The 26,209-nt window shown below is 45.4% G+C and overlaps 1 protein-coding gene across 1 annotated transcript in view; it reads left to right on the top strand.

Annotated features, from left to right (window-relative positions):
- The first annotated feature begins 6,888 nt into the window (after positions 1-6,888).
- The window catches only part of GRK5 (G protein-coupled receptor kinase 5), a 214,751-nt gene continuing 195,430 nt past the window's right edge, over positions 6,889-26,209 (top strand). Inside the window, exon 1 of the mRNA XM_060641356.3 lies at positions 6,889-7,191. Coding sequence (XP_060497339.1) covers positions 7,140-7,191 — 52 coding nt within the window. The 5' untranslated portion in view covers positions 6,889-7,139. The remainder of the gene's footprint in view (positions 7,192-26,209) is intronic.

Raw genomic sequence — 26,209 nt, 5'->3', positions numbered from 1 at the left:
ACATTCACAGTGTTGGGAGACCACCATCTTTATTTAGTTCCCAAAACATTTTCATCACCCCAAGACGAAGCCTAGTCCCCCCGTAGGCAGTTTTCCTATTTCCTCTAGCCTAGCCCCTGACAACCACCAATCTATAATTCTGTCTCTATGAATTTTCTGGAAATGTCATATAAATGCAGTCAGACACTGCCTTTTCACGTCTGGCTTCTATCACTTAGCAAGATGTTTTTGAGGTTTCTCCACCTGTACCCTTGTACTTCATTCCTTTTTATTATTAAATAACATTCCACTCTATGGACACACCACAATTTGCTTATTCAGGCTTCTGCTGGTGGACATTTGGGTTGCGTCCATCTTTTGTCTATTGTGATCATGCTGCTGTGAACATTTGTGTACAAACGTGTCTTCTTCCTCTCCAGTATATATGTGGGAGTGGGAGCTGCTAGACCATGTGTTAATTCTGTTTAAAGTTTCAGAAACACAGATGTTTTTTTAGGGAAGAAAAAAATTAATGTTAACAAAATCAGGGGTGATGGAATGTTGCTACATCTTGGTTATACAAGTATATACATTTGTCTAAACTCATAGAACTGGACACCAAAAAAAAGGCGAATTTCATTTCAAGTTTAAAAGGTGGAGGACAAAAAAGTGTTCATTAATTCTTTAAAAAAATTATTGTTTCATTGTTACGGGAGAAGATTGGTAATAATAAATATGTTCATCCATGGACAGCTAGTTAAATGGGTCATGGTCCAGCCGTTCAAGGGAATGAACATCCTGCATCCTAAGTAAGAACAGGCTAACCAACCTTTCCCCCACCTCTTCACAAAGAGTGTCCAGATTCAGCCCAGAGAGGAGGGGATTCCTTGGAATCCTAGTTGGATCCTGAAGCACATGAGGGTTGTAGAGCTTTGAGATGTAAGTAATGGAAACATTCCATGACCCAGTAATCACTTCATGAGCAGAATTCCCTTCGTAGTATGTAGGAACAGTTTGCATCATATACCAGCTGGCTTAGCCCACCCATGGACAGATTTTCGGCCACAAAAACGTGGACCCTGAGGCTTGCTTTTGCCATTTGGGGGCTGGCTGCAGCTCTTCAGAGTTCATGCTAGATGGCATCCTCTCCCTATGGATGGAGGAGACCAACTACCAGGAATGAGCACTCCACCTGCCAGCTCCTGCACGAGCTCATTTTTACGTCACAATGCCCGTGCCTTTGCTTTTACAGGAGGGGCTCAGCCTGCCCCAAATCAATTGGTCCAAATTAGATATGATATTCCATTTCACGTAACCGTCAAAAAAGCCATCTGTGCAAAGCATTACATTTTTAAACTCCGAGTATTTGACAGATTCCATTTAGCATATAACTGGCTAGCTGGGACTTCAAGGAGGGAGCAGGTATGTCCTCCTTTTATTGGGTCAAATGTTCACGTACCTGCCGTGGCTTATTTTAGGACAGTAAAACCTTCATATTCACGTCTTGGAGATAATTGGGCCCAGAGTCTCGGGAGTAAGAGAAAGTTTATGTTATTGCAGCATTAAGCTCAAAACTGCTGGAGAGCCCCTTTCACCTATGAGTCATCTGGTTTTAAGGGCGCCAAATTTTGCATTCAATTCATCTCACCTCCTCTTTAAGAAGAAATTCTACCTTTATTGTCATGATGGTATCCATAGTTCCACTGTAGGCCTCCAGGCTCCAACAAATGAACCTGGATTTGGTCACGTCTGGCCTCATAGATGCTACTCCTAAGAAGACCAGAAGTGGGTTTTTTGTTGTTGTTGTTCTTTTTTGATGATGGTTTGGATTCTTTTCTTATCTGTATTAACAGAAAATCATTGGCTTTTAAGTAGATTACTAGAAAAGAGACTATTTTCCCTCCTTCCACTCTGGATTAATTTTTATACTTTTGCTGTGCAATTTCCTTACCAACTTAAACATTTTCCTCCACCTAAATCTGAGTGCTCGGTGCTGAACGAAACAAAAAATGTCCAGCTTTCTGTGCACCATTTTTGGAGTGAATATCTTGTGTTTCACTCTGTCTGAAAAATGAATTAAAATTCGTCTGCTTAGTTTAAAAAAAAAAATAATTGTGCTATCAGTTTAACTACTGGGCTGATTGCAGGAGACAGCTGGATTTGAGGGTGGAAGTGTAGCCAGAGAAGCGGGAGTTCTGGGGACTGAGATTGTCCATGACTTTCTGTGATACTGACCTCTGATACCAGGAGGTAAGTCTCCTACTTTTCCTTTTTAATATCTGATCTGGCAGGGACATGGGGATTTTGATAGTTAACTAGAATGGATTAACCGGATCCCAGAGGCCTAGGTGGGGTGACGTCATGCCATGTCTGCTCCAAGTCAGAAAATATTGCTATATACTCACAACGTGCAAGGCATTTACTAGATTCTATAGACAAGGGAATTGGAAGATGATATAGACACATTTCAGGCTGTCAAGTATAGAAGGTAGATACCTAAATGACTAGCCTCACTGCTCACTTACCCGTTGACCTTGGGCAACAGACCTAATTCTCTGAGGCTCAGTTTCCTCTCTATACAATGGAGGCAACAACTTTGTAACTATTCAGGACACAAGCTGATCTACTGTGGAGACATTCCTAACTGAATATGGCACCAAGAAGGAGGCCTTTCCTTCCCACCAAAGAAGGCCACGTTAAAGTGCTGTAGTTCCAAGAGCATAGAGACCACGTGTGGCTGGGACCATCAGTAGACGTGTGCATATTGGCAGGAACCTCTTTTCTGAACTTGCATGCAAGAACCCGATAGATGGGTGTTTAGATGTCTAAAGGTCATAATCATCTGACAACAACAGGATGAAGCCTCCCAACACATTTATGAAGATCAGCTGGTTCATCGTGAAACCAAAGGCTGTGAAAGCCCCACATGTTGCTTGGAGGTCACTTGTTTCCAAACTGTGATGGTTCTACTACTACCCCCATTTCATAAATATTATTAATTAGAATGAATAAATGTTTTTAAAAGTGACTTGACTGTTGGGGCGCCTGGGTGGCTCAGTCGGTCAAGCGTCTGACTTCGGCTCAGGTCACGATCTCGCGGTCCGTGAGTTCGAGCCCCACGTCGGGCTCTGCACTGACAGCTCAGAGCCTGGAGCCTGTTTCAGATTCTGTGTCTCCCTCTCTCTCTGACCCTCCCCCACTCATGCTCTGTCTCTCTCTGTCTCAAAAATAAATAAATGTTAAAAAAAAATTTTAAAGCGACTTGACTGTAAAGATAAATATTAAGTAAATAGAAGAATGATCAGCGGTCTACAGCATGGCAAAATTTTTAATGTCAAATTTGGTAACCCCTGGGACCATCCACGAAGGCACTTCTCAGAGGAGGGAATGTAACTGGAAACCTCACACTTCCAATCCCACTTTCAGCTCTCATTTCTCCTCTCTTGGAATCTTCCTCTCTGTTTCCAAAGTCCTTGTGTTTGTGTCCAAAATGATCCTTATTCTATTCTATCTTGGTAGTCTGCCTTCCAGTTTGCTTTCCTTCCCACTGGCCAGCTCTCATGGGAAATCACCGTTGCTTTCCCCACAGCGCTTGGCACATGGCGGTAAACTCCGAAGAAGGAAAGGATAAACGGGAGAATGAAAGCATTATCTCCAGCTGTTTCCTGATGATTAGGAAGCTGTGATGCCAGGAAAGGCTTGAAAACTCCAGATCCAGTACTATTCAGAAAGCCAGTTGGATTACTCTGGCAAAAGCAATCTATATTTTAGGACCAAGATAAGTTTGTGGCTTTCCTGAATAGTTGATTTCTATTTACAAGAACTCTGACCCAGCAAGCAACGTTAGCCATGTAATACAGGTGCCAAATGAAGAGTGAGACACTGTGGCTTTTTTGCATTTCTGGGTCAGCTGATCCCAAGCGGATTTGGAAGTCAGTATTTGACATATTCCCATCCCTCTCAAACTCACCCACTTTTCCATTTGGATTTCCATTCTTGCGCTCAGCTAGCAAGATTCTCTACTGATCTATTGATATTTAATAGATGACTCTTTCTCGAATCAAACCCAGTTCTCTAGAAGACTGCAGCTGTTAATGCAGTTAATTGAAAGGAATAAGGCTATAATGGTGGAATTATAGGAAGCTATAATGGTGGAGTGGAAAACCCCCTTAAGTCTTAATCACTTAGCCAACTGCCTGCTTTGCTTTCTTACAACACAATTTAAGTTCACTCTGGCAGCCAAATAGGTCAATTGCAGCCAAGTTTTGCTGGCTAGCCTGAGGTAGCCAGAAATTAAGTGCATAGACTCTGAGTCAGACTGCTAGGTTCAAATCCCACATCTTCTGCTTCTTAGTTGTGTGACCTTAGGCAATTTATAAAACTTCTCCTAACCTGGTGACTTTATAAAAGTGGGCTATGTTCTCTACCTCGTCCGGATGTTGTGTTCAATGCAATAATCCATGTAAAGCACTTAGCACAGGACCTGGCCCACAGTTGGATCCAGTAAATTTAGCCATTATCATTCCATTCTCCCTTTGGAATGTCCTAATTTCCTCACAGAGGCACAGATACTTGAAGTGTAACCATTTATTTATTTTGTAGGCAGGATGTCTTACCATGCAGCAGAGAGAGTAGCTAGGCTTTCACTTGCTGAATGACCGTGCAGAACCCACTTATTCTCTCTGGGTCTGTTTCACAACTGTCAAATCAGTCGGGACAGGCAGGATTTTCCAGAGTTACAAACTCAAATGTCTACAAAGGCCAACTAGGTAAAATTAGGCAATCACTGGGGACCTGGGCTGGGTATAAGATAATAAGAGTGTTGGCTAACAACATAATATGATAACCATAGATAGGATAACCAGATAATATGGCTAACCATAAACCTTTGCTACTCAAAGTGTGGTCCACTGACCAGCAGGATTGACAGAAACTTGGTGTTTGTTAGAAATAGCAGAATCTCAGGACAGACCTAGTGAAACAGATCTGCATTTTAACAAGGTCCCTAGGTGATCTCTATGCACATAAAAGTTTGAGAAGGCTGCTTCGGAGCACAAACCATCTAAAGGCAATCAACTTTGCTTAGTTTTATTTTGTTTTGCTTTAGTGTTCAGTCACACAAACTTTGGGTTCCAACAGGCCTCGGGCTGTAGTTGGTGAGCTCTAAGATGCGGCCAGTTCTAGGATTCTGAGAAATACCCTATCATTATAAATCACGGCTCTGGGCATGTGGATATATAGCCAAGACCAAGCCTGGCTGGGTTGCTTAGAACAGTAATTCCTGCAGTGGAAGATGCCTAAAAAGTCATCTGCTCAGCTCCCAGTCTTCTGACAGGCATACTGTTATTGCCCCCACTCTGCAGTCAAGATCAAGTGAGGCCCAGGGAGACCCCCAGACCCGAACCCAGACACCAGGAAGCGGTGGTGGTGGGTATATGGCATCAGGAACAAGACAATGCTGTGCTGTTAAAATCTGCGACCATTCCGGTTTCCAAGGCTTCGAAAGTCTATTAATTCCTGTACATTCTCCAATGTGTAGTAATTGTTCTCTGTTTCTCCCGGCACCTCCCTGCCACTTCCTGGCAGCCCTAGGGACAGAAGGTTTCCTCCTTTTTGGCAGAGAAGGCCCAGAGCCAGGTTTCTGAACGGATATCCGGCCCACAGGATGCAGAGGAGGCAAAGCCCTCATTGTTCCTTGGGGCCAGCCGCCCCTCCCCCAGCCCGGAGGACACTCGTCGCCGACCACGGGTGACTGAGGGCCCGTTTCCCAGGAGTGGGACGTTCAAAGGAAGCAAGGGAGAGAGGCTGAGAGTAGATCTGAAGGCTTGATGTTCTGAGCAGACAGCTGAAAGGCGCTCAGAGCCCCAAGATAAATACGCTCGGAGTCTGAAAACGTTATCTCCAACACAGGCTCCCCGCCGTTACTCGTTACAGCTGTCCACGGCCGACTCGGGCGATTCCGTGTGCGTTTTCATAAATCGGAATGTTTGACTGTAACGAGGGTCGTGGAATCGCGGGTCCCGCTTGCTGCAAGGCACTTTATTAGCAGAAAGGAGCCGCTTCCCACGCCCGGATCCCCCGAGTGCCCGCCAGCGCGCGGAAGCGGTGCCGAGCCCTGGGGGGGCGCGGTCCGCGTGGACCTGCCGCCGCGCCGCCACCCCGTGGCCACCAGGGGGCGCTCAGGCCGCACGGCTACCCACGCCGCCACCAGCGCCGGGTCGCCGCCGACTCGCAGACCCTTTCGCGCCCTCGGCGGAAACAAAGTACACCTTTGTCGGCGTCCCGGCTCGTGTGCGTGTGAGACCGCGCACACTGGCCGGCCGCAGCGTGCCGAGCCCGCCGGGCTGACCTTCCTCCCACCCGAGCACGCCCGGAGGGGCGGCCAGGACCCGCGCCGGCTCCTGCCGGAACGCGGCGCTACGCCCGCCGCCGCCGCCGCCGCCGCCGTGGCCCGTGGACTTCGCTTTCCCGGCTCTCGGCAAGGCGGGAAGCGGGCCAGAGGGAGCCCGGCCCCGGGACTGGGGGGGCTCCGACTCGGCCGAACCGCCTTCGATTCGCCCGCTGCCCCCTCGCCACCCCGCGCCCCTAGCCTCCCCGGGCCGCGCCCGCCTTGACTCTGGGTGAGAGTCCCGGGGCGGGTCTCGGACTCCGGCAGCCGCGCGCCAGTCTGGCCCCAGCGCCGCGGGTCCTGAGGACTCCAAGTCCCAGCAGGCCCGGCCCTGTGAGCGCCGAGACAGGAGGCGCGGCCCGCCTGGCGCCTGCGCAGTGCGGCCGCCCAAGCCTGCTAGTACCACACCCCCGGGAGGGACGGAGGGGAGGCAGAAGCATCCGAGGCATTAAAGCATCCGAGGGAGCCGGAGGGGTGGAGAATGGAGTGACAGAGAAACGCGGAGGGTGGGGGGTGGGGGGGAAAGTGTTGAGGGAGGGGGGAGGGGGGACACAGAGGGAGGAAGAAGCGGCGGCGGCAGCTCCTCTTCGCAGAGGGGGAAAACTCCGAGGGATAAGAGCAGGAATAATGCGGTAGGCAAGGCGGGCTGCTCGCTCCCGGCTCCCGGCTCCGGCAGCAGCAGCGGCAGCCCGAGCAGCGGCAGCAGCAGCGGCAGCACCCCCAGCAGCTGACAGCCCCGCCGGCAGGCTCCCTCGCTGACCGCCGACTGTCAATGGAGCTGGAAAACATCGTGGCCAACACGGTCTTGCTGAAAGCCAGGGAAGGTAAGAGGCAGGGCTGGTGCGTGCCTGGCGTATTCGCCACGGGCCAGGGTGCGGGTGTCGGGCAGAGAGTAGGCTGGGGTTGTGCGTGTGCAGGATGCCTGCAGTGAGTTGGTCGCGAGCAGGACACCTCGGAGAGCTGCTCTGCAGACGCTTCAGGGTTCCTGCCCTTGGGATCACAGAATCTGGACTTGAGTAGAGAACGAGAAACGTAGAGGTTGCAGGGATTAGGATGTTAAAATATCCCTTAGTTTCCGGCTCTAACCTTACAGACCGTGCCTTCTCGGCAGCTGTTGAAAGGTCAGTTGGAAAAGCATTCATTCAGGAAGAGATGGGCAAACATGCAAACAAAATAGCTTTTCCAGTCGGCCCGGGATGGTTCTGTGAGTGTGAATTGGTGTGTGTGTGAATTGGTGTGTGTGTGTTGGGCGGGGAGGGGGGGGGAGTGGAATTAGCAGAAGCCAAGTCTTTGCTTGCGCAGGCTGAGTTGATATAGGCTATTGCTGGAAACCATCCGCTGGGAATGTTTCTTAGGGAAATCCCGTCGTGTGGAAGGAAGCTTTTTAAAGGCAAAGTAAGATGTTAAGGAATTAGCCTGTTCATAGAATAACGGGAGAATGGCTGTACAAATCACCTAGAAAATAATTCGGTATTTCAGAGTTGGGTTTTTTCCCCTTTGGTGATGGGAGGGAGAGGTAACTGAACTGCCTGATCTGGGTTCAGTTAAAAAAAAAAAAAAAGAAAGAAAGGTAAGTGTGCTGGGTGCTTAGATGCATTTTGGGTGCAAATTATTAGATTTCCTGCATTTAGCTGGCAGGAAATATCGTCAAAACGAAGTGGGTAAAAGCCTCGGTCAAAGCTATAAACACACATTTGGCCTCTTCCTTCAGATGAAAAGAAAAGAGAAGAAAAGAAAAAGTGGCCCAGAAACTTAGATGCTTCCTAAAATGATTGCATGTAAACATACATATTTAGGAACACCTGGAATTTATGTAACATCTCTTTTGCCAAGATTTGAGGTCTGGCGTGCAGTCGTTTTACAAAAAGGGGAAGTGGTTTTTCTCTTTCATGGGAGGAGGCTTTATTTGACGCCCCAGGTAGAAGGGAGCCTAAGTAAGGTCTTGACTTCAGAAGGAGACTCAGGGGGCAGCGCACAAAAATGCCTTACCTACTTCATATTTTCATTCACCCACTTTGATGAATGAAGGAAGAATTTCTGGCTCGCAATAAAACGATTCATGTTTACCCAGCCAGTTCCATCACCTTGTGGCTCTGTACACGCTGTGCGGGTGGGTGATGCACAGCCCAGTAACTCAACCCAGGCTTCACGTCGTAATTTCGTCGTCACATGTGCTCTAAACCAGCCGCCTGGAAGGTTTGCTTTGAAAACCCCAGCAGAGTTTAAAATATGCACGTCCGTCCCCGCTCCATTGGTCAGCTTTGGTGAGAACAGATTTGTAGGCGAGGCTGTTACTTGGTGATTTCAGGTTGTAAGCCCTGAGCTTTTTTCTTTTTACCTAACCTGGCATTTTAGCGAACAGGATCGAGGTGGGATCTAGTGGGCTCTCCCCTGGACCGGGCTGTGCGTCCTGGAGGGAAAGAAGTGGCGAAAACAGCCCCCCTCTCGCTGCCTTTGCAACCGCCACCTAGTGGCGAGACGTGGTGGCATATCTTAGGGCTTGGGGGCTGGGAAAGTTTTCCACCCTCCCTCCATTCTGAAATTATTTCTTGGGAAATCACTGGATATGGTGGTGCTGGAGGCTTTGCAAATTTCACTGGTTTCTCCCCTAAGGAGAAATTCTGTTCTTTAGATTTGCCGCTCTACACATCCGTTTGCCTGGGGCATGCTGTTTTCTTCTTTCAGCATTTGGTGGCTTCTTTTAAAATGTTTTGCTTGGAGTTGGCAAAGTGTTATCAATTTTCTCTCCCAAACTGGTCTCTCTCGTTTTTTGTTTTTTTTTTTTTTCCCACAGCCTGATATTTTTGTTTGGCAGGTTAACAAATTGGGTTTTTCAGAACAGTAGGGAAGAGAACTGAAGGCCGGAAGCCTATATGGAATGACCGAATTACAGTGATAAAAAGTGCTGGAGAATGTGCCTTTCACTTCCTTTGCGTTTGGAAGTCTTTTCAATTTCTCGGGGAGTTTGGTAGTCATCTCACAGTGAGAAAATAGCTCTGGACGATGTCTTTGAAATGGAGAGGGCCTTGTCTGTAAGGAAACAGAGAGACTGACACATGAATGAGAAAAATTAATCACTGACATGGAAGTTGCATTTTTTAATGTGTGTTTCTCTCTTTATTCCTTTCTTCCTTCCTTCCTTTCTTTCTTTCTTTCTTTCTTTCTTATGTTTAAAGAGAATCCACGATTTTAAGGGCTTCCACTTTCTTCTCACTGGGTCTTTATTAAATATCTGAGCACATGGCTTCTAGTTAGTGTGGAAGGTTTTAGAAATAAAAGCAATTTTGGGGGAAAACTCCTTAGTTTGAAAGAGTGACTTCAAGTATATAACTGAGAAGAGAAAAATAAATTTTCTAAATATTCAGAAATGAAAATTTCAGTTTAATGAAACATCTAACGTAAAATTTCTAGTATCTTTAATAATCCAAGTTGTTTAGAATGTTCTAAAGCACTTCTTACTTGGAGATTCTTGTGAAAGGTTACAGATGAGAAATATAATGGGCGTATGTGAAATTTAATTTAGTTCACTTAACAAAATACATTGTAAACAATTTAAAATGTGGCTTTCAAGTAAAAGTCACATTTGTCCCAAACAATAGAGAAACAGGCCTTGAAGAAAGACAGACACACTTTGGAAATGTTATAAAGGAAATTGTAGTTGTCCATGTTGGTGGGTAATTTTGGGGCCTATCTTTTGTTATTATTATGCATTCTTAAAGGCAGATGGCTTCTTAATTCACTGTATATTCAAATTCTTACCATAATAAAATATGTATGAGGGGAAAACATGAATATAGCAATAAAATAGAAAATCTATAAGTGGATTAGAGTCAAATGATTCATTGTTAGTCATTACAAAACAAAGCAAACTCACGGCACCTTTGTGAAAATTGTTTTGGAATAAGAAAAGATAGATCTCGGAAGATCTAAGTTCAAAATTTTAAACCATCCAAATGTATGTTGTGGGCTGTTTATTTGTCCTGGTCTCATGAGAAAACATTGCCTTGATCACTCTTAGGAACTTCAGATTACTCTCCTAAAAAGTGGTTAAGGAAAAAGAGAAGTTGAGGCTGAATTCATGCCAGTTTATGGAAATGAGCTAAGTGATTAAGGGTTTAATGAAAAGAGATCCAGACTAACTCTCTCTCTATCTATCTGTTTACATTTTAGAATCTCAGAAAATTGGCACGCAAGCTGGCGTTGAAATAATAGTGAGGAGTGTTTGCAGAATTCCTTTTGTGTGTTTCTTTTCGGTTTTATTGTTGCAGTAAAGGTTTTTATGTTTTTCTCATATTCTAGATCTCTCGCCTCACTCATTGAGTGAACAGTGATGAGAAGCCATTCTGCCAGGGCTCACCTTCCTTCACAGGGCCAGCAATGGCCATATCTGATTGATAAGGACGACAGAGGGAGTACTGATCATATTTTCCCGCTCATGGTCTCAGCAGACACTGAGCACAGGAACCCAGAAGTCAGAAATGTGATGACTTTGCCATTGGTCACAATTGCCAAAAAGCAGAGTGCGTAGGAACTTTTCTCTCCGACAACTCTGTGACTTGTTGGCCTGGCTCTTCCTGATGAGATAGGGGCCTGGGGAAAAGGTGAAGCTGTGTGCTAGCAGAGGCTAGCAGAGGCTAGTAGGAGGAGGGAGGGAACCTGTGAGGGGCAGGCGCGAGGGGCAGGCTCTTCCCCCACAGCCTCAGCATTCCACAACAGGACCGAAAGTCCCTGTCTCGCCACCCCCCACCCCCGTTCCCTATCCTCTTTCCCTTGCACCCCTAGTTCATGATGATAAAACCGACATGTCCGTATATTTCGTTATTAGAACGCTGGAATGTCTCTGAAGCTTAAGCCTCCTTACTGCCATCGGCAGGCATACTGATTCCACCCCGCGGCCTCTCGCTTCGATCTTAACCGTACGGGAGAGCAAGAGGAACAGCGTTCACCCTGGCGAAAAGCTGCCTGGCCCATTAAGTACAATGCCGATAAATGAAACTGCCGTTGATTTTCTCTAAGTTTCTTTTCAGTACTGACAACTGTAAGGTACAGACACCAAAAGCGATGTTTTCAGAAGGCCTAGCTCTCTTACAGAAAGACTTCAAGCGACGGTTTTAATTAATCCAGCTGCCTGTTTTAAAAATCATCGGATAAATGCTCACAAGGCTCTTATCTTCCGGTAGCTTAGCTGCTTCTTGTCAGCTTCCAAACTCCAAAAAGCTTGATTCGTGCTGTAGCTCTTGCAGTGCCTTGCTAAATGATACACTTTGGGTCCGGGCTGAAGTCTTTAGTAATGTCCATGCGGATTCAGGAAAGAGCTCAATATATGGCCAAATCCACCTTTACCAAGGGCTATTCACCTCACACCTGGGAGCTCCCAGTGTTCTTGGGAAACCATCCAGGACTGCGGGCGATAGTTAAAGTTCAGATTTGTTGCCAATATATCTGTGGCTCAAGGTAAAGCATTATGATAGCTAGACATTTGTTTTGAAGTAAAAAAAAAAAAAGTCTCATGGTTACCAAAAGATATCACTGCGGTGGACCATGCAACCGAAAGGAAACTTGAGAACATGAGAGAAGGTGACTACAAACAGGTGACAGGTAGAGAAGGAATTTCAGGAATTTCTCCAGTCCTATTCCCTCCAGCCCCCACACCTCATATCAAAATAGAATAGTGAAGATAAAGGGTTTTAAGGTGTGATTTTAAATGATTAAAATGGCTCATGCGGGCTTAGATAATGGGAGTGATTTCTACTTTAAAACACTTTCTGTTCTATTTCAGGGAAGATTTTATTTTAAAATATCCTAAAGAAAAGATTTTAATCAATCAATCAAACATCTTAAACTTTATCTTTTTGGGGTAAAGACCATGTTGTTCCATTTACTACCATTCAAACACTGGAGGACACACACCATTTTGTATAAATCATGCTACCTTTTTTTTTTTAAGTTTATTTATTTATTTTGAGAGAGATCGAGAGAGTGGGGCTCAGCACGCACATTGAAGCAGGGGAGGGACAGAAAGAGAGGGAGAGAGAGAGAATGCCAACGAGGCTCTGCACTGTCAGTGCAGAGCCCTACTTGGGGCTCAAACTCACGAACTTGTAAGATCATGATCTGAGCCTAAATCAAGAGTCAGATGCTTAACCGACTGAGGCACCCCCCCCCCCCCCCCCGCAAATCATGCTACCTTTAATTTTTAAATTATTTTTTAAATAAGAAGGTGCTATTTTATTATTTTTTATTTTTTAAATGTTTATTTTTGAGGAGGGGGGAGCGGCGGAGAGAGAAGGGGGAACAGAGAATCTAAAGCAGGCTGTGCACTGTCAGCAGAGAGCCTGATGCGGGGCTCCACCTCATGAACTGTGACATCATGACCCGAGCCGAAGTTGGATGCTCAACCAACTGAACCACCCAGGCGCCCCAATCATGCTACCTTTTAAAAAGAAAGCAGTTGTTTCCTCACTAGACCATCACCCATGCCCCTCCAACCATTGGCTAACCAAAGGTTAAGAAAACCATTCTTAATTTGTCTTCGGAGATTCTTAAGAGTAGAATTACTCACTCATTCATTCATTTATTCATTCATTCAGCATCTGTTGTTGAAGGACCCTGTGGGAGGATATCAGCCTTATACACATGCTGCTAGAGGTCAGGGGCCTGTCATCGTTTTCATGTTAGACTTTTAAAAATTTTGTTTACTTATTTATTTCGAGAGTGAGAGAGAGAGAGACTGCACTAACAGGAGAGGGGCAGAGAGAGAGAGGGAGAGGGAATCCCAAGCAGGCCCCACGCTGTCAGCACAGAGCCTGATGCAGGGGCTCAAACTCACAAACTGTGAGATCATGAGCTGAGCAGAAATCAAAGAGCCCAACGCTCAACTAACTGAGCCACCCAGGTGTCCCAAGTCTTAGGCTTGTTTTTTAAGTTTATTTATTTATTTTGAGAAAGAGGGAGCATGCGTGAGTGGGGAAGGGGCAGAAAGAGAGGGGGAGAGAGAGAATCCCAAGCAGGCTTTGCACCGTCAGCACAGAGCCCAATGTGGGGCTTGAACTCATGAGCCATGAGATCATGACCTGAGCTGAAGTCGGATGCTCAACTGACTGAGCCACCCAGCCGCCCCTTGTCTTGGGCTTTTAAACTGGTAAATCAGATATGAGTAGAACTAGACTCCTCCCCCCCCTCCCCAAAAGCTGAAGTTGATGGTGCTGTGACCTGCATAGCTAGGTTACTGTACTGCCTTCGGCGTTTCTAGAACTTGGAACTTGGTCCTCAGTAGCCTGAGGGACCAAAATATACTTTAAGGATAATTCAAAGGTCATACTTGAGGGACAGGCTGACGTGTGCAGGACAACTGCTAATTTTCCAAGACGTTGTGATTTCCTGGAGGTCAGTTCCTGCGTTCCTGCAAATGGAAAACACTCGAAGCAGTGGCAGGAGGACCATTTGGTTGAGACATGGCAAGATCCAAGAGGAAGAGTGGTGTGCTGGGGTGCCTTCCAGGTGGAACCTTGGAGCTAGGGCAGTGGCCTGGGTGGGGCTGATGGGCCGCCCTTCTGGAGTGACGACGGAGGAGGCCGCCTTCCTTTCTAGCTTTTTGTTGGGACTGGTTTGAGCACGTCCTCTGATGCAGCCTGTCACCTGGAATGACCTGGAAGGTTGAAGGCATCTAGTTCTCTAGCTTGGTGTGCTGTCCAAACATGGCAGCTACTAGCTGCTTGTGCTATTTACATTTTAATGATTAAAATTAAAAATTCAGTTCCTTAAGAATGCTAACCACATTTCAAATGCAGTTACTGGGTTGGACTGCGCAGATATAGAACATTCCCAGCACTGCAAAAAGTTCATTTGGACATAGCGGCTCTAGGGTTCTGCATATTCAGTTGAAGAGGGCAATAGCCCCCTAGCTTCTGACATGAAAACTGGGGGGAAGGTAAAGGAGTGAGAGTGAGGGAAATGGGAGGGTGTGGAGAAGAGAGAGGGAAAAAGGCAGAGGTAGGGAGGGCAGCTGGGGGATTAGGGATTAGGAATGAGTCACTTCGGAGAAAAATTTAGTTCAAGGACACTCATAGATATTAGTGGTGGTGATGAGCCAGTCATATTTTTATTTTTTCATATCTTGTTGAGAAATTTGCCTAGATTGAGCAACTATCTGACTTTCCTGATTCAAATTAAGTGCATATTATAGATGCAGACAGAGCCCTATGTTCCTTCTTGAAACTCCTGATGTGAGGATATTTTATTTTATTTTATTTTATTTTATTTTATTTTATTTTATTTTTTAAAGTTTTTTAAATTTACTTTGAGAGAGAAAGAGAGAGAGTAGGGGGCATGCCCGTGTGTGAGTGCAGGAGGGGTAGAGAGAGGGAGAGAGAGAATCCCCAGTGGGCTCTTTGCTGTCATCAAGGACCCTGACACGGGACTTGATCTCACGAACCATGAGATCATGACCTGAGCCAAAACCAAGAGTTGGATGGTCAACTGACTGAGCCACCCAGGCGCCCTGAGGATATTTTAAAACAATCATTTTATTAAGAAAAGAAAATTATATATACAGTAAATCCACAGAAGGAAGGGGGAAAAAAACCCCAACAACCCAACTCTTTCTGTGGACTTCAAGACGGTGTTTTAAAATAAGGGTGAAAATAGGTAAAACAATTTTAAGGCTTTCCATTTCTTCTGAACAGGACGGATTGGAATAAGACGGTGGAGAAAGATGTCAAAAACACACCATCTTTGGATCTGCTTTCAAATGATTTCTTCTTAAAAACTGTTGCCTGTGAGATTTGAAAGATTTTAAAGATAACCCAGTTAGAGCACGCTTAGAGCAGCATAAGCATTGGAAACAATAAAACAGTTAGTTGCTGTTCTTTGGTGTCTGAAGCAAGGAACTCTATTTGAAGTTGTGCCAGAGTCGACTGGTAACATCCTCCTGACAGAAGTCAGTAATAAATTAGGCTAATTTCCATAGGGCCTGCCTTGTCTCTAGGAATTTGCAATCTGTGGAGTATCAATCTTTCTTTAAAAGGCAACAATGAAATGAACCTGGAAGGACAACTTCCGGGCATGTGGGGAAAGCCAAAGAAACTGAGATAAACAGATAAGATGATTGCCCTGTTGTGCAGTGGCAGAGGCTCACTGTGGCCAGTGCCTTGGCTGCCCCAAGCCTTCTCAGTTGGTCTATTAGTCTGTTCCCTACTTTCCAGACTAGAGATTACCCTGGTTTAATAGATGGGGAAACTGAGTTGAGAGAAAGGAACTCACTTGAACTGTGGACTTTCCTCAAGCCACCTTCCGCAGTCCTTTAATGTTCCAAAATAAATCTTTCCCCTCCATGTCATGTAAGCCAAAAAGCAAACTCATTTCTCAGGGCAGTATGGTTTCTAAATGTAAATGCCCGGGGCGCCTGGGTGGCTCAGTCGGTTAAACTTCCAACTTTGGCTCAGCTCATGATCTCATAGTTTGTGAGTTCAAGCCCTGCATCGGGCTCTGTGCTGACAGCTCGGAGCCTGGAGCCTGCTTCAGATTCTGTGTCTCCCTCTCTCTCTGCCCCTCCCCTGCTTGTACTCTCTCTCTCTCTCTCTCTCTCTCTCTTTCAAAAATAAACATTAAAAAAATAAATGCCCATGAGGTTGCAATTATGGAAGAGAAAGAGGGTCTCTGTCAGATTTCCTGATGAAGGCAAAATGGGAGTATAATTGCCCTCACACACCCTGATTTCAGGTCAATGCCAATTTGAGACATTGGATGAAGTAATTCCTACTAGGTTGTGAATGACTACTGATAGGTGAATCCTCACATTAGGTGTTTCCATTTTATTTATTTATTATTTATTTATTTATTCAGACAGAGAGAGTGAGCAAGCACGAGTGGGGGAGAGGGGCTGAGGGAGAGAGAGACACCCAGGTGCCCCATAAACGGTTTTACTCTAAAATGGAAACACCTAAACAGTTTTACTTTATTTTTCTTTATTTTTAATTTTTTAAATATTTATTTATTTTTGAGAGAGAGAGAGAAACGGAGTGTGAGCAGGGGAGGGAGAGAGAGAGAAGGCACAGAATCCGAAGCAGGCTCCAGGCTCTGAGCTGTCAGCACAGAGCCCAACACGGGGCTCAAACTTATGAACCGTGAGATCATGACCTGAGCCAAAGTCGGATGTTTAACCGACTGAGCCACCCAGGTGCCACCAAACAGTTTTATTTTAAAATGGAAACACCTAGGGTGTCTGGGTGGCTCAGTTGGTTAAGCACCCAACTCTTGATTTCAGCTCAGGTCATGATCTCACAGTTGTGGGATCGAGCCCTGTGTCGGGCTCCATGCTGAGAGTGGAGCCTACTTCTCTCTGTCTCTCTGTCTAAATAAATAAATAAATAAATAAATAAATAAATAAATAAATAAGTAGGTAAGTAAGTAGAACTGTTTATCAACTCAAATGAATCCGTGACTGAGGAGGGGGCTATATGTGTGCACCCATGGCTCTGGTCCTTTCTGGAGCCTCATTACTGATATTCTCCTTCTACCTGCATCTTCCTCCCTCCCCCATCCCTCACACGTAGGGACACATCAAAAGAGCAAGGTCAGCCTCTTGGCCTGTCGTCCTGGCAGAGCTTGGAGAGAATCTTGCCACAGAGGCCACAGAATTGCCCCTCAGGGACAGGGTGTTAAACCAGATGGGTGGTGGTGAGGGTATGTCATTGCCAGCATGCTGCTCCCTTTCCTCGGCAGAGCTGACGCATGGCACTGGGCAGGCCCGTTCCTGCTGGCATTGGCTTACCCCTTGCCGGTCACGTCTGCCCCATGCCCCCCTTCCTGGGGTGCTTGCTACCCCTTGGGAGATCCCTGCCCTCAGGCACCTCTGCCTGATGGCACCTTAGGTGTGTGCTCGGGTCTCTGCAGTTTTCTTTACTTGATTAAAAAGTAGGGGGCTGGGGTGGGGGAGGTGGGGGAGCCCGCCAGAGTGAGTCCTCTGCCAGATCTCAGGGCATCCCTGTCTCCGTCCCGGGGCGAGGCAGCCTTTTCCTCCAGAAAAGCTTTTCAGGGTTAACCTCTTTCCATTTTTCAGTGGTAAACTTTAAATGTTTGCATTTAGAAGACAGTAATGTGTGTGTGTGTGTGTGTGTGTGTGTGTTGCATTAATTTAGCAGCTTTACTTTCCAAGGATCTTTGCAGCTGAGAGGGTCTCTTCCTAGGGGGTCCCCGTCAAACTTGAGATGCTGGAGAGGCAGCATGATGTCACTGCCTGCTAAGGAGGGGACAGGAAGTCAGGCCTTTGCTCTGCCCCTGCAAGGGAAGGTGAACCTTCTAGCTTAACCAGGTCAGGAAGGGAGGGAGGGGTGAAGGATAGAACTACTCAGCTGCAGGACAGAGGGAGCCCAGCCAATGTAATTGGTGGGCATAGCTGATAAAAGGTCTGGAGAAACAGCATTTGAAAACGGAGTTCTACCTTGGCAAGGGTTTTACACCACTTGTGAAATGAAAACAAGCTGGAGGGTCAGCAAATGGCCCAAGAAAAACAGCTTGGTAATGGCTGATGCAGAAATGTGTTCTGCTTCATCTCGATGTTGTCTGTTAGTGCACTCGGGAGGAGCTTGTTGGGATGTTCGGATAACATCTGTGAGGAGGAACTCCAAGCCCTAGGAAAAATAGGGGAGGGGTGGGGGACAAGGAATTGGGCCCCAAACTTGAATGGCAAACAATGTCTTAGGATCCAGCTTTTCTCAAGTCTAGTGCTGTTGTGGGTCCATGTGTCTGAGCCTACAGTCACTGATTAGGGAGGGTGTCTGCCAAATGAGCACGTGTCTGGTCTGTTCAAGAAACACTTGATGCATGCTCCAAGTTGCGTGGGGGAGAGGGGGAGAGCAGAGAAAGTAAGATCTTCAAGAAATGGCCTTGATGTCACAGTAGATGGTAAATTAGGAAACGATTCGACGTGCTTAAGAAAGATTAACGGAGGGTATAGGGCAAATTGGAAAATGTTTTCCAAATGTTTGTCTTAACTGTGAAAAATGTCTGGCAAACTCCCCCACCCCCACCCCCAATTTGGAAGGGGTTTGTTTTATTTGTTTTGGAAGAAATAAATATTTGCGTTAGATCAAAACATTTGGGGCAAACAGTTCTCCCCAGTTCTGAGGCTCTGTGTGGGTTGGAGGAGATGTTTCATGCTCGTGATGCTCATACCTTTTTTGGCTAAATCGAAGGCACCTTAGGACACAGTCTTCACATGTTTTTCACATCACCACTTGAACGAGGCTGAGCAAATGGAAAGAAAATAGGAAGCCAATGATCCTTCCAGACCTAGGAAAGGCTGATGGCCTGCCCTGTGAAGGATGCAATCATTATAGAAACGTTGCCTTTCTGCTTATGGGCAAAGAGGCTGGATCCAATTAAGACTAGGAAAACGTATGTTAACTTGGAGAAAAAAATTTCTAAACGGGCAATTCTGTAATCCTCTCTGGAGAGGAAGAGGCCAGCATGGCGGGGCTTTATGGATGATGCCAAACCCTGTGATATAGAATAATTAGCAACCACTGGTTATTTTGCCACACACTCATTCTACAAACCACTAACCATTGCTTGGGATGGAACGCACCGAGCCTAGATATTTGCCCCAGATGTCTTCCCATCAGTACTATCCAATTAGAGGGATTTTGAAAATTAAAGCTTAATTCTCTATAACGTATAACAGAATATAAATTAAAGAAGGACAAACCTGATTTCCTCAGTGGTTCCGTGGGTTACCAAGGTGAAGGTTAGTTTCCGGGTACGCTTCAAGTACACTTCTCGGTTTACATTTTGGTAACTGTTGGGTGGCTGATGGTTTTATATCATGGTGCCTGGTATTCTCACCAGTCTTTCTGGCAGCTTAAACACGTCTTAGGACTGAACGTGAGGGGGTCAAGGGTTTGAGAGGTCTGTTCAGAGTCAGCTTGTTCCTGGGCAAGTGCTTAGAAGTGAACCTATGTCTGCGTATCATTTCATTCACCCAGGGTGGGCCTTTGCACTCTGAATGTCTGCTTTAAATATGGGAGCTTGGGGGTTCCACGGAAGCAAACATCTGATGGGAATGGCCCTGGATCGGCTCCTGTGTCTTGCCCGGTGTCATAAATCCAGTATCTGGTGTCTGTTTCCTTTGTACTTGGCACCGTGGCAGGCTCCGGAAAGCGGACAGGGCGAACAATGGAGTCTCCCATCTTATGGAGTCTCCCATCTTTCTAGAAGAATCATTGAGAAATTATAAAGCCCTTTGTGTCCATTGTTTTTTATTTGATCTTTATAATCCTGTGAGTACGCTTTATTCTTCCCGATTCTTGTAGACGAAGAATTGGAGGCTCAGAGGGTTGAACGATTTAGCACAGAGTACTCTCCTAGCTCCAGAGTCTGGACACAACACCAGGCCCCGTCTCCACGCCTGACCCTCTTTCTGCTCTGTCACAGCTGTCACAGCCCTCATCAACCTTACCAGTTATGGGAACGTCAATACTAGCATATATGAGACATTTGAAAAAGAATCCAATGTGTGGCTGTGACTCACAATGAACTAGAAGTCATTCTGTCTAATTTTTAAGAGTAAAAAAAATTTATTTTCACGGACAATATGCCTGTTTGCTAAAGAACATTCAAACAGCAATGTGGAACATCAAGACGAAAGTAAAAATCTGTGTCTTCCCATGCGTCCCAGCTACGAGTTCCACCCCTCAGAGATAGTTACCGTCCGCATTCAGGTGGACATTTTTCCCGATCTCTGTGTCCACGCATACGTGAACATACACATACATTGTACACAAATGACGCACTGTGCACACACCATTCTGCAGCTGTGTTCAGTCAGCAATATGTTGTAGAGCCTCTGCGTATCTGTGTTTATAGTTTCCCATGAAACGGAGGGGTGTTGGGAAAAATTGTGAAACGCTTTGGAAACCGAGTGTGAGTGTCATTTCAGTGAAATGCTGAGTATTTTCTACCAAAGCCTGAGGGGTAATCTGGTTCTAAAGGGGTCTGTGTCTTTCATCGTCTTGGGCGAGTTTAATAGTGTATTGAACCAAGCACCTATCGTGGGCCATTTAGGTTTTATGATTTTTAAGAATATTATAAACAGCGTAGGAATATCCTATATGTTGTATAACATCTTGATACACTTATTTAAAGACTCTTAGTTCTAGGAGTCTCACCTTGAGAATCAAAAGCACAAATGAAAACAGTAGAATACAACAAAAACAAGTCACTGGCCCTCCCTTCCCTCTCTGTCTCCTTCCAAGAGAAGCTTGGCATGAGGGCAGAGTCTGAAGCCTAGGGTCGTCAATATTTATTTCAATATTTTCAATATTTCAATATTTATTTCAATATTATTTAATATTTCGGTTTTTAACTGTTGGAGGAGAGAGTGGCGTTTTCTTCCTGGAGGCATTTGTAGATGTGTTGGCTCATGTGTTGGCTCGTACTCCAGTGCTCGCTGCTGCCTGGAAGCAGCTGGGTGACCAAACTGAGAAGGGTTGCCCATTGACTGGATAATTAGTCTGTATGTGGCCGTGGGCTCTCGGTCATCTCTGAGCTCCTTTCTGCCTCAGGAGAGGGGTCTGAGGACCAGAGGAAGCCCACACAGAATGTGGTGCCAGAGCAGAAGCAGCCTCTAACGTAGGACTGGTCCCCAGGCCAGGATTGTCCTCTGAGGCCATTCAGCAGCTCTGGGCCTGAATCCCAGGCTGCCATTTGTTTCCCAGGGCTACACAGTACCACCACATGGGCAGCTTAGAGCCACAGAAACTCGCTGTCTCACTGTTCTAGAGGCCAGAACTCCCTCTGGAGGTGCTAGGGAAGGGTCTGTTCCAGGCCTCTCTCCTTGCTTCCGGTGGCTTCAGGCATTCCTTGACTTGTAGATGTCCATTTTCTTAGCTGTCTTCACACGGTCTTCCTTTCGTGTCCGGAGTTTCCCTTTTTATAAGGACATCCAACTGGATTAGGGCCCAGCCTAATGACCTCATTTTAACTTAATCACCTCTGTAAAGACCCTGTTTCCAAATAAGGTCACATTCCGAGGTTAGGGTTTCAACATATCTTTTTTTTTTTTTCTTTTTGTGGGGTGGGGGAGACACAATTCAACCCATAACAAAAAGCCCTACCCATGATCTGAGTCAGAAGCTCCTGGGTAGTACCTAGGAATTTGTATTTTAAAAACTCTCCAGGATCAGCCAGGCATGGAAACCACTGCTCTAAAGATTTTCTGACTTTCTCCTGAGATGATGTTGAGCCTCTGCTCCAACCCAGCTCTCCAAATAGGGCTCCCTGCAGCTTCCCTGGCAGTGGGTATCTGTCCTCTGCTCAAATCTTTCTAGTGTTGGGGAACTCAACTCCCTCCCTCAAGCAGCCCATCCTATTTCGAACTGTTGAAGTAAAGAAGAATATTTATTAGATAGGCTTCTTGCTTTACCCATTAAATTGCAAACTCCCTGAGGGCTGGGAGCAGGGTCTTTTTCTTTCCTAGTATCTCCTGGGCCTCACCAAATGCTACTGGTAAACCAAAGTCTGCAGTCAAGCCCAGGTATGCCTGGTACATTAAGTCCTCGTTCCGCTCTTTGGAGGCATCCAGAAGAAATGCACCACCCTCTGCTGAGAGGGGCCCTTCTAATATTAGAAGATAACTGCGCTCCCTACTGTAAAATTGAAACCAGAACTTCCCGCCTCTAGGTTCCCAGGTCGGTGCTTTCCTTGCACATCACATTCAAGTAACAGACACATTCAGCCGAGGATCAGACTCTGTTAGCGGATGGGGGATATTGTGTTGCTAACATCTGGCAGAGCTCAAGGACACAGCCATTTAATAACTTCCCAGAGGTGGGGTCGAGACACCCACTTTCTTTCTTTTCAAGGTAATATTGGTATTTTCTGTTGCTGTTAAGTGTCCTAAGCGAAGATGTTTCGATTCCCGAAAGGTCTATTGAGCCTCTCGCGAAAAGGTTGAAGGGGAAGGCAGAGGTGCCATCGACATGCTGTGTGGGCTTTGGCACATCACTTGACCTCCCTGAGCTGTATAAATGTACACTTTGCCCGTGTGGTTTCCAGAGTTCTATTTACCCTTCAGATCTGAGAATTTGCTGGGTGTATTTTCCACTGATAGTAATTCAACTGCAGGTACTTCACAATAAGATTCAAGGTTTATTTGAAGAGCAGCCAGAACACGTTAAAATGGAAATTACTCCAAGGAAAGAATTAGTGCTGGGAAGGGTTACATTGTAATAGAAACAAACAGGAAAAAAACCCCACCGCTGCTAATTTAACTGATGCCTGCAATCTAAGAAAGGCAAATGCATGATTCTAGTGCATTTTCTTTAGTGGATTATAGAAAGGAAAATTAAATCAAAGTCAAAAATAAACATTTTGATTGCTCTTCACTGTATTATCTTAATAAACAGTCTTCCTGGAAAGTTTAAAAATACAGAGTGTTCTGTCTGGCCAAAGAAAACAATAAGTAAATATTGTTGAGAAAATGCGAGAATTTTCCATCTAGACATGAGTGATGGCAACGTGGTCATGTAGACCTGGAGATATCCTACAAGGAGTTCGAGGTTGATAAGCATTGCCTGCTTTTCAAGGCTTGTGGTTGGGGACCTGTTGTCACCCACGGGGTTCGAATGGGAATGGGCACCACCAAGCGTTCTCATAGGCTCCTGGCAACTCCTGACCCACTTGTGCATTCGCCTGCAACGTTTGGTCTAGGCATCTGCCTTATCTTGACTGGCCACACAGATTTCACAGTCTAGGGGGATACTGACAGGATTGGCGGTTCTCTTTTGCTTCAGTTTTCTGTGGCTGTAGGTGGCAAAAGGTGGGTTGGCAATTTGGTAAATTGTCTGAGGTCACAGAGCTAGTAACTTAGCCCCTCAGTATCTTTCTCATCACGTAGGAATAATGCCCTCATTATTATAGAGACCACGTGCCAAATAGAAATAAGAGAGAAGGTCCAGATACAGATCCAAGTGTCGCTAAAACTTGGTATATAATAATGGAAGCATTTCAAATAAAAGGGGAAAGAATGGTTTACTCAGGAAACGGTGTTGAGATAATTGGCTCATGAATCACTGGGGAAGACATAACATTGGGTTCCTACCTTACGCTAACTAAACAAATTATAGATGGATTGAAGATTTAGATTTGTAAAGAATGAAACTATAAGCAGTCTAGAGGAAAGTGTGGGTGAATATTTCTTACAGTTCTGAGGCACAATCATAAGAAAAAAGGCTGGCATAGTTGACAAGGCAAAAAACAAAACAAAACAAAACAAACCTCTGACAAAAGAGGTCATAACACAAGTTGAAAGTTGAGTGACAAACTGGGAACATAGCCTTAACATATGAGATACTTTCAGAGAAATCAGAAAGAGGAAGTGCCCAGTAGAGAAATGACCACATAAAATGAAGAGGTATTTCACAAAAGAAAGAACATGTAGGAAAGAAGCTATATTAATTGTATAGGAGTCTTGGATGCAAGTGACAACAATCCAGTTTGAGCTAGTATAGGCAAGTGGGAACTCTTCTGGCGGGAAGTTGGGGTATCTTGTATGTCAAGGAAGGGTGGGAAGTACAGGGACCCAAACGGCCTCAGAACCCCTGTGACCTGGAACTTGAACACTACTAGTGCTCTCCGTCTCACTCATCTGCTTCTCTATCTACCAGCCTCCTATTTTCCTCACCACTTTCTCCATATGTTGGGAAACATGTTTCACATCTTATAACTTCCACCAGTAGAGAGAGACTGGTGTTTTCCTCCCTGATCCTGATTTGAAAAACTAAGGAATGACTCTGATTGGCCTGTCTTGTGTTGGCTGAGCACTCTGGAACAATTAATGTAGATTGCAGGCATTAATTCTTGGAATCTTAGGTTAAAGCCCATAGGGGTGAAATTGTAGGAACAGGGTGGCTCTAGTTACAGCTAGAGAGGATGGGGGTATTAAGTGGGGAGGTGGTTTCTAGGGGGAGAAGAAAGGGTGTTGGTCAGACAAGCACTACATAGGGATTCGCTACACCTGAAAATATGCTCCACTCACCAGTAAACAGAATCTCGTGTATATGCAGAATTTTAGAATGGCAAAAATGTAACATGTTGATAAGGAAGTGTGGGTAGATGGTTTTTTTTTTTCCAAACACTACACTCCCTTTGCTGATATGAGTGCAAATTGGTGTCTTTCTCAAGGAGTCTGATAATATATACATCAAGAGACTTAAAATTATGTAACCTTTGACCTTGAAATTCCAATTCTAGGATTTTATCTTAAGAAGAAAACTGTGTACAAGGATATACAGAGGGTTATAAATGGTAGAGAGTATTTATAACAGAAATTGGAAACAATTTCAGTGACCATTGGTAGGGATTAATAAAATGGATTTTGGAATGTTCAAATAACAGACTCATATGTAGCAATTAAGAATTATGGGGATCTGGGGCACCTGGGTGGCTCAGTTGGTTAAGCGTCCAACTCTTGATTTTGGTCATGATCTCACAGTTTGTGAGATCAAGCCCCGCATCAGGCTCTGCACTGGCAGTGTAGAGCCTGCTTGGGATTCTCTCTCTGCCCCTCCACTGCTCACACACACGCGTGCACACACTCTCTCAAAATAAGTAAATAAACTTAAAAAAAAAAAAGTATTATGGTGATCTATTCTTATTGATGTGGAGAAATGATCATGACCTAGGGGAGATTAGGAGAACCTAGATTTTGTATAGTGAGCGTACAATATATTTATAATTGGAAAAACAAGATATTTTCATTTGGAGAAGGGAGGATGGCAATTAGTGCCTTGTAAATGTAAGTCTGCTTGGTGGGATCATAAAGAAATAAAACACTTTTAAAAACAATGCATGTTAGGCCCTCCAGATCTCACCAAAGGTTTTCCTCTTTAGCATTTCATCATGGGAAGTCATAAGATTACTCTAGCCATCTTGCTTAAATGAGCCTTGACATTTCTCCTGGACCCATTTGTTTACTGACTGGCTTGACTGAACCTGTGTAATAAATGCCTTAGTGCATCTGGCACATTTTTTTTTTTTTTTTTTGACTCAGCTAAAATGGTGAATTTGCTTTCAAGGATGAATTTGATTTTTGGGAAAAGCCTATGTTCCTTTATTGTCAGGTTTGGTGCATAAAGAAGGTAGCCCCCCTGGGTAACAGTTTTGGAGGTGGGGAGACTGGGGCAAGAAGGAAGAATGGGAACCTTCCTAGTGCCCTGGCCAGCGTTGTGGTTTATCGAAACCCCCTAGGGCATTCGCTTTGTCAGGTTGGATTTTTCTGGTTGCACAGGCACGGTATGTTTGCTTTAATGGTAACCACTGTCATTTGCTTATTTTCTCCTCATGTACTAGTTTGTGGGAGGTGAGCATTTTGATTCTTATGTGACAGGCTGGGCAGTTGGTGAAGAGAGAGACACCGTGACTGTCAGGAGTCCTGTAACCAGGGATGTGCCCAGTTGGTACTGGATTTCTGTCACCCCTATCTGGTGAACTAGTGACTAATAAGCAGGAATACTTTGGGATGCACATAGTCGGAGTTAATTTCACTAATGCGATTCAGGCACCTCCTGGATGTATAACACTAGTGGAGATCTTCAAGAATGCAAAGATGAAAGAGACTGCCCCTCCCTTTCCAGAAGTTCTGATCTCCTTGGGGAGGACAGGTGCATGGCCAACTACATTACAAGGTGGAATCTAAGTACAAAGACGGTCATGATGGGGGGGGGGGGGAGATTCGTAAAAGCATCACAGAGAGACGGCATTTGGGTCACGCCATGAAGTCTCGCGGCTGATCGTGTGGAGCTGCCATTAAAGGGCCCCTCTTGGGTGCCAGGTCTGTGAAAGGGA

Source organism: Panthera onca, chromosome D2 (genome assembly GCF_046562875.1).
Source record: "Panthera onca isolate mPanOnc1 chromosome D2, mPanOnc1 haplotype 2, whole genome shotgun sequence".
Classification (NCBI taxonomy): domain Eukaryota; kingdom Metazoa; phylum Chordata; class Mammalia; order Carnivora; family Felidae; genus Panthera; species Panthera onca.
The sequence above is the reverse complement of the archived record's forward strand: the minus strand, read 5'-3'. Positions and strand labels throughout refer to the sequence as shown.